The 8,545-nt window shown below is 43.5% G+C and overlaps 1 protein-coding gene across 1 annotated transcript; it reads left to right on the forward strand.

The window, feature by feature from the left end:
• The first annotated feature begins 79 nt into the window (after positions 1 to 79).
• Positions 80 to 7,789, forward strand: ECHDC2 (enoyl-CoA hydratase domain containing 2). Its single transcript, XM_087734470.1, has 10 exons — positions 80 to 237; positions 1,982 to 2,049; positions 2,664 to 2,751; positions 3,300 to 3,386; positions 4,612 to 4,704; positions 5,344 to 5,400; positions 5,791 to 5,978; positions 6,439 to 6,489; positions 6,791 to 6,838; positions 7,522 to 7,789. Exons 1-10 carry the CDS (start codon positions 117 to 119, stop codon positions 7,597 to 7,599), a joined length of 879 nt encoding a protein of 292 aa, XP_087590596.1. The 5' UTR covers positions 80 to 116; the 3' UTR covers positions 7,600 to 7,789.
• Positions 7,790 to 8,545: the final 756 nt, after the last annotated feature.

The raw sequence follows: 8,545 nt of genomic DNA on the forward strand, positions 1-8,545 counted from the left end.
GGTGGGGGCCCGCCACCGCCTCCCCTCCCGCCCCTCCTCCTTAAAGGCGCAGCGCGCCGCCGGCCCGGCCCCTCGCTGCCCGTTCCCGGAGGCAGCGGAGCCCGGGGAGCGGCGCCATGATGCGGCTGGGGCGGGCGGGGCGTGAGCTGCTGCGCGGGGGTCGCGGCGGGGCCCCCTGGGCCGCCCCGCGGCGGGGCGCGGAGGTGCTGGTGGGCGCGGCCGGCGGGGAGAGCAGCGGTGAGTGGGGCGGGCCCCGCCTGCGGGCCGCGGTGCGCGGGGGCGGCGGGGGGCCGGGGTTGGGCCGCGGGGGGCCGGGGTGAGGCCCCGGCGATCGTCGGACGCCGGTTCCGAGGGGCCCGTGGAGCTGATGCGGTGCCAGAGCCGGTTTTCTGGTGCTGCGAGGAGGGGCCGCGTTGATCCGCTTGGTTTTACCAGTCCCTGGGAAGAACGCGGCAGCGCCCGACCTGCCGCGAGTGGGACCGTGTGTGCGCCCAGCCCCTCCGTGGGCCTCTGCCCTGCCGGGCCCTGCCGTCCCTCAGGCAGGCCCTGGATGCACCCGGGCTGTCCCGGCAGCGCTGCCCCGACGTCTGGTCCCGGCCCCGCCGCGCGGCGTCCCGGGGCCGCCGGGCCCTCCCGTGCCCCCATCCCCTCGTCGCCCGAAAGGCGGCCGGCTGCCCTGCGGAGCCCATAGCAGGCAGGTTGCGCAGGGTCTCTTTGCTTTAAGTTATGCCTTGATACTTCTCTCAAGAACACAGCTGCCAAATAAATAGCCAGATACCTTTTTTTTGTTTGTTTTAAAAAGTTCTGTATGCAGGAGATCTCAATACAAGAAATTCTGGTTTGCGTACCTTAGGTTTTTCGGAGATCAGTCATGTGCAGTGCTAAAGGTAGGGTACGACCAGGGCATGTCTGTGCCTATTGATGCATGAGAGTCACTAAGCAATTTGAGTTTTGGTTCAGATTGCCAATGGAATTACTTTCTGGTAAGGGTGACTATTGCAAGAGCTTATAAACAGTTCGTGGTAGTTTTTCTGGTTACATATACATGAATGTAGTTACCCAAATTGTGAATTTCCATTCTTTGCTGGTGCCCGCTGTTCACCGTGTCTGTTCCTACGTGACACAACTCTTGGTTACTCACTGGCCACTGGCACAGGCCGAGGAATACAGACGGAGGTCTTCTAGCAGGGCAGCGGGACCTGGCGTGACAGATGCAAGGTGCATCTGCGCACCCACAGCAGCAGCAACAGCATCTTACAATGTTAAGACCTGGGAAGGGAGCAGAAGTCCAGCCAAGGAAACAGGAGATGTTTTTTCTCTCCAAAGCATACAGAAACCATTGGATAATAATTTACAAAACACAAGTGCAAGGGAGAAGTAGGTAGATGTTGTGGTCTTATTTTTCTGCTTGGACTTAGGAACTTTGAGTGAAGTCCTTCCCACTGATGGGCTTATGAACTTTAAATTGAATGGAGCTGCAATTTCAAAACGGTTCTGGAACATGAACCGAAGTGACCCGTTTGTGCTATTCTCATGCAAACAGCAATCCCAAGAGGATGGTTTTCTTCATTAAGGAATATACTTGAACACAATAAGACTGTACAATAAAAACTGAATTAAGTAACATTCGAAACAGAAACCTAAGATGGATCATTTTGGTTTCTTTTGTTGTTTTTTTTTTTTCCCATTCCTGCAGTGATTCTAAGGCATATATTCTTGGATGTCACGTTCATTTTTTAAAAGTCTGCTTATTTATTTATATTATTCACAGTGCTACTGAATTTTACAGTTGACCTGCATAACTGGGTTTTGTAGACGTGATCTACCACCTCCACTTTTAAAATAACTGATTGTTTTAGAATATACTTTATATGCATTTTCAGGACAGAGAAGATGCAGCACACGCAGATATTGTTCCCAGTTGAATTACTGTGTCAGAGAATTAAATGAAGTATAACTGAAATTGTTTCTTATTACTAAGGTATTGCTGAAATCATAATGAACCGACCCCACGCAAGAAATTCATTGGGAAAAGTATTTGTAAATGAAGTGAGTATGGGCCTGGCCTGTGAACGTGTTTGGAATCATGATCAATAACTAAATGCAGTAAGAATAGTTGTGGGAGATCTGAAATAAAAACTTAATCTCTTGCTGAAGGTCAGTACGAGACTGCATTGGGGCAAGGCAGGGTAGCCTGAAGAAAAAGAGATCGTGATATGTCTGTACTGCGGTAACTTCAGATGCGGACTGGACAGAGATATTGGAGGAGTTACTTAAATTAGCTAACTCCGATGGAAGTTAATGTCCTCACTCGTGTACTTACAACATTACACACTCATTGTCAGACCTTAGCAGATGATCTGTTCATCTGCTAAGGTCTAGGGAAGTCTGGCTCGTGCCTGGACAGGAAGGGAAGTTTAGGGTACAGCAAAGGTTCATCTCTGAATGGAAGAAAAAAAGAGATGGGGAAATGTGGAATTCTGAGGCTGTCATGGAAGGATCCTGCTGGCTCCAAATATATCATTTCCAGGAAATTCCTGGCACCTGCAGGGAAAAAAAAAAAAAGAAACTTTTATCATAGCTTAGGAGCTTGCTGTAATTTAGGTATATACATCCATATGCTGAAAGTTTTTCGTCTCTCGTTTGTACTCCCTCCCTCATAGCTGTTCACTGCTCTGGAACAACTCCGCTTTGATGAGAAGGTTCGCGTGGTGGTGTTCAGGAGTGAGGTGAAAGGTGTATTTTGTGCTGGTAAGTAACAAAGGCTCTGCAAACTGTTCTTGAAAAATGTGATGGCTCTTAGGGCTGTGTGCTGATCAGATCGTGCAGAAAAGCAGTCAAATGCCTGCTAAAAGAAAAACGGGCTGGCTTTTGTGTAGCAAATAACAAACACATTGCTATCTCTTTTGCCTGTCTGCCTCTCGGCTTCAGTGATGAAGACGTGTGTGATGGAGTGAGCCGCACAGGCTGCGTGGTGCTACTATTTGTTTTCCATTTATAACCATCTTCAAGCACAGGTGCCTCTGGTGTTGGAGTCCTTGGTTTCCAGTTTTATAGATTATCGTCCTTACATACAGTGATTAGTGCTCCTCTGTGAAATCTGTTCAAAGGGCACAGAGGAGCACCCTAGCCACTGCTCCAGCCCAAATGTCCTCACTCCAGCTTCCACTGACCTTACTTCACCAGAACGCTGTATTTCAAGACGTCTGAAGTGGTCTGTCCTCTGGGATGGACAGGCGGGGACACAGTTCAGATGTCTTTTCCCTGTTCCTGGATTCTAAACTTTCTCCTCTATTTAGGTGCAGACTTAAAGGAGCGTGCAGAGATGGATGATGCAGAAGTTGGACACTTTGTTAAAAGGCTGAGAAATCTCATGGATGAAATAGGTAAATTATGATCTCGGTTGGGAAATTTGTCCTAGACTGCCTGTACTGAGACATTTAGAAATGCTGCAGGAGGGGAAGGATGCTAGCCCCAGCAGGTTAGCTGTTTAGGAGTAGCTTCCCAAATGGCTCTAGCTTATGCTTGAAACAAAGATCTGATTAGAATTAAATACCAACCAGCCTGCTGCCACTCCAAGGACAAGATGCATTTCAGTACTGCCTTTTCCATGATGAAGAGCAGCACACACACAGGCATATAATAAGTACCTGCTATAACAAAGCATTCTATATACAGTTCTAGGTAATCCTTGGGAGACCGTGCTAGACAAAATGAGCCATGTTGGTTGTCCCACTTTTAATACACGCTCTGAAGCATTCATGATATGGTGATGACCTAAGAACATGGATTTTGATCTCAGAATGGATTTGTTGAATGTCAGGAGTTTCGTAGCTACAACTCTCGCCCCCTACCCCCCTTTTTTTTTTTCCCAAAAGGAATACGGACTTCTGCAATTGATTTTCTTCCCCTATTTATGAATTGTTCTGTTCTCACTAGAGAGGAATACCAAAGTGAAATCTGACCAAAATACCAAACAGAATTGCAGTAATGAGAAAAAAACAAACAACAATGTAGAGAGAATGACCCTGTCTCACAAACCACAGAAGCAGTCGGGGGGGTGGGGTGGCGGGGGGGGTGGGGACTTGTCCAGGTAGTTACAGCACAGAATTAGCAAACGTCTGAAGTCTGCTTCCAGCTCCCCGAGTATTTAAAAAGGTATCTGATCAAGCAGCCAATCTCCAGCTACCTCACGTTCCTCAACTATGAGGTGACAACAATGTTTACCAAGTTCAGCAGCCTTGGCTAACGAAAGCTAATCCTTGTAACAGTGACTAGGGATGGTGTCTTTGACTGTTTAACTGCAATAGCTGGGTAGTCACATCATAAATTTGCAAGGAGACAATTCATCCTGTTTTGTATTTGCGTGTTTCTTTGCATGTAAGAAAGAAGAACGTTTTGCATTCTTCTTACAGAGAAGGGAGAAGCGTGAAAAGACACAGTTTCTACTATTTACAGACAGTCAGAAAGTTTGTGGCGGAAGAAAATGAATTCTTGAACAATTTTGAATTGGAGAACTATGCAAAGCTTTAGAATTCAAGCATTTAAATTCCAGAAGTGAGTGGAACAGAACTTCTGGAACAAAACTATAATCTGTATTGTCTTCTCTAGCTGCCCTGCCTGTACCCACAATTGCTGCAATAGATGGCTACGCATTGGGTGGTGGACTAGAACTGGCGTTAGCTTGTGACCTTCGAGTAGCAGGTTTGTGTGTTGCTTAATGTAGGATTCTTCTTGTAATCGGTGACTATATTTTAAAGAGAACTTAGATGCATGATAGCTGACTGTTAATCAAATCCAGTAGGCTAAGAGAGGAACTTACGCAGTTCAGGAAATGAGTAGGCATTTGTCCAGAAATTGTCACATTTAGCTACTATTGGGAAAGCAGTTTCCCTGCTTAAAAAGTAAAGCATGTATTTAGACAAGATTAGCGTTCTTTCAGAAGACTATTTATTGGTAGAATTAAATAGTTATTATCGTGTAGTATTGGATTAGCACTCTGGCTAGATCTAATCTTCCCTACTTAAATCAGCTTGGAGTGGAAGCCTTCCTTCTTCTGTTTCCATTCTTCCATCCACTACATTTCATCTAGGATGGACCCAAAGTTCATTTTTCTAGATAAAATTGCGACATTAGGGGTAAGCAGCCATACTACACACCCCTCATCTGGCTTGAGATGGACATCGATTAAGCACTGTAGCATTCAGACTTTCTAGCTACCTGGAGAAACAGAGTTCCAGTTCAGTATTGACAGTTTGTAGTTTTATTAATCAGTTCAGGATGGAAAATTTGTAGTTACACTGATCAGAAAGTAACTAAACCCTGTATTTATTTTTTTAATAGCTTCATCAGCTAAAATGGGCCTTATTGAGACCACGAGAGGGCTTCTTCCTGGAGCAGGTAACCTTCATTAAATCTTCAGTCTCTTAGTTTCTCAGCTGTATAGTAAATACTTTGCTATTAGAGCACTTGAAGTGTCTTGAAGGTAAATTAGAAGTAGCATCTTACAGTGACTGGTATGAATCCGGAGTTCTGTTCCAAGCCCTGTCTCGGACTTGCTATGAATTTAGGAAAGTCCCTTTACACCTTTTTCTGTTTATCAAAATCCTCAGAAGGATGCTGATGCCTTTCAGATGCCTTGCAAAATGTTGACATATTCAGCCAGTAGTTATTAAAGAAACACACAATCCCTTTATTTTTCAAACCTCCTTCTTATATAAGGAGACAAAATATAATCGGTTTTTTGGGCATTTCAGAAATGGAAAATGGTGTTTTTGCTGTTGTCATAAGGTGGAACACAGCGCCTGCCTAGATGTGTTGGAATAGGTCTTGCAAAGGAACTCATTTTCACCGGCAGACAGATTGATGGACAGCAAGCCGCCTCAATGGGATTAGTAAATCACACGGTGCCACAGAACAATGAGGGTGATGCAGCTTACCAGAGGGCGTTAACTTTGGCTAAAGAAATCCTTCCTCAGGTAAGTGTATTATTCGCGTAGTCAATGTAAAGAAGGCATTTCTGCTTCCCTTATGTGAGAGCAAACAAACAATTGAAATTCCTTTCTAAGAAATATTAAAGCCTTGGTTCCCGATGTTTAAGTCTCTTAACTCTGCCCTTTTTTGTAATGCAGTTTCTGTAGGAACAAGTGTTAACATCCAGCTGCTTAACCCATAGAACAGTTTTACCTCCCAGCTGCGGTTATGCAGACCTGCAGGACACACTGAAACTGTGCACCGTGTATATCTGTTAACTGTAGATAACGCCAAATTGGTTTTTTAAAATACTTATTAACTTACTGCAAATTTCTATAGATTAAAAGGTCGTTTGGAGGTAGGATAATTAGGATAACGATATAACAACTACACTATTATGAACTGAGGTGGCTTTAATTATTTTTAAATGTTTGTTGTGGTTGTTTTTTTTTTTTTTTAATAAAGGCACCATTTGCTGTGAAAATGGGAAAACTGGCAATAAACAGAGGAATGGAGGTAATTTTTTTTTTTTAAATACTGAGGTAACTGAAGCAGACAGGCAGCTCTTACAAATTACTACAGTAAAAATGTTTAGAACAGATGAGTTATAATCCTTGTTCAGACAAGGCATTTAAAACCATTTCAGGGGGTCTGAAGACTTTCTTTAAAGACAAAATTAATACGGCAGGATATTTTTTCTGCAGATGCTAGCCCTGTAGTTCTAATACAGGAACGAGGGTCACTCGCTGTAAGTGAATGTTTATTGATTTGAAGGCTATACTTCAGACAACTCTCACTCCTTCCCTCTTGTCCCCAGGTTGACATTGCGTCAGGGATGGCTATTGAGGGGATGTGTTACGCCCAGGTAGGTTACCTTCAGAATATATTCCTGAAAGGGACAACTGTACATTTTCTAAAGCCAGGTATTCACAGCCTCCTCTTGTATTTTGCTCTCTATAAGGGAACACTAACAGCTACATCTAAAGCTTTGAGAACATACTTGAGTGCAGTATCTACGTCAGAATGTTAATTGTTGTCATGCATAGCTGCCTCTCTCAGCCTGCCCAAGACCAAAGTCCTCCTTAAATACCCTTCTGTCTAAAGTAACTGTACATTCTTAGTTTCAACAATATGTTCATTATAGGATAAGCTTTACGAATGGTTTTAGTTTTAACAAATCAAAAAACAGATTCCTCCCGTAGTCGTTCTTTCTGACAAGTTTCAAGAGCATGCACCTTTCTCAGCTAACAGAACAATGTAACCGCTGTGCCTCTGAGTGTATTTTAAGATGGTAAAGTATTAAGTTTATGGAAAACTGTCTTCCTATGTAGTTCTCTGGTCTGTGGTCTTTGTCTTAGATGCTTTGCTTGTGATTTCCACTACAACCCAGTCTCTTTATTTTCCTAATTGCAAAACGTGGAAGGTGGAATTTGTGTATCATTGAAAGAAAAGCAATCTTAGTCTTGGACTGCTACTGCCACATTAGTCAGTACTTAAAAACACATCAGACTTGTCAATGAAAAACATACCTTTTTTTTTTAAATGTAGAATATTCCTACAAGAGACCGTCAGGAAGGGATGGCTGCCTTCAGGGAGAAACGACCACCTCAGTTTATCGGCAAATAATGCTTCCTAGCTTCCCCTTGATTTTTTGAAGGTAAAGGACAACTGAGGAGGACCCACGGATTTCTTGGGATTATTTTTATGACTGCATTCTATGTACTTAGCTCCTTGCCTTGGACTGCATCTCTGAATGCTCCACTGGATCATTTTGCTGTAAGAATTCCCAAATAAAGATTTAACTTTGTACAGCTGATCTTTTTAAAGTGCATACATCTTAAGTCAGTGGTTATGGCTCTCAAACAGATGTCAAGTAAGGAGTATGGAGAAGCTTTGACTCACCATAAGCAAATTTAAAAAAAAAAAAAGGCAGAAAACATGCTGTATCTAAACATTGATAGGAGGAAAAAAAAAATCACTCTGAAAAGAAATTCAACTTACAAAGAAAACCTTCCTAAGCTTGCTTCCTGTTAGCAGTGCTCTTCCAACTAATCAGACAGAACCAGCAGTATTGACACAGAGCAATGGTGTTTCACCCCAGACATCTCAAGCGTGTCACCTCTCTCCCGTCACCTGTTTTCCTCTGTTGCCTGACTGGAAGTTGAAGTTATTTTCTGCCTCTGCTTAGAGGTTCTCCAGCACTGAGACGTGCCACACAATTTAGCTCTATGGCTTCTTACTTCCCTAGACCGGGGTTTTCAAGCAAAAGTGAATTAGTATAGTTAATGTATTTTTAGTAAATACTTTATAGATTATCAAAATATACTTATAAAATGTGCCTTACAACATTGGAACTGGGCATCACTTCATGCTATGCTAGTCTTGAAGCACACCACAATTTCACTTGTGCCAGAAGTTAACTGAACAATTCTGTGGGTAAGGTAACCCTACCAGATTATACGTGTACAAGTTTCGTATGTCAAGATCTGCAAAGATAAAGCAGTCACGCTCTTCAGCCTTCACAAAAAAGATGGCAAATGCCACAGATGAAATATAAGAGTTTAAAAGTTGC

The sequence above is a fragment of the Nipponia nippon genome, unplaced genomic scaffold (assembly GCF_047370975.1).
Source record: "Nipponia nippon isolate SJK-2023a ecotype South Korea unplaced genomic scaffold, ASM4737097v1 scaffold_5, whole genome shotgun sequence".
Classification (NCBI taxonomy): domain Eukaryota; kingdom Metazoa; phylum Chordata; class Aves; order Pelecaniformes; family Threskiornithidae; genus Nipponia; species Nipponia nippon.

What these genes read in the sequence shown, in the direction of transcription:
- ECHDC2 (XM_087734470.1), top strand. Translation starts at nt 117, where the DNA reads ATGATGCGGCTGGGGCGGGCGGGGCGTGAGCTGCTGCGCGGGGGTCGC. An exon ending in CTAAAGAAATCCTTCCTCAG is followed by an intron (nt 5,979 to 6,438) that starts GTAAGTGTATTA and finishes TTTTTAATAAAG; the next exon opens with GCACCATTTGCTGTGAAAAT. An exon ending in CAATAAACAGAGGAATGGAG is followed by an intron (nt 6,490 to 6,790) that starts GTAATTTTTTTT and finishes TCTTGTCCCCAG; the next exon opens with GTTGACATTGCGTCAGGGAT.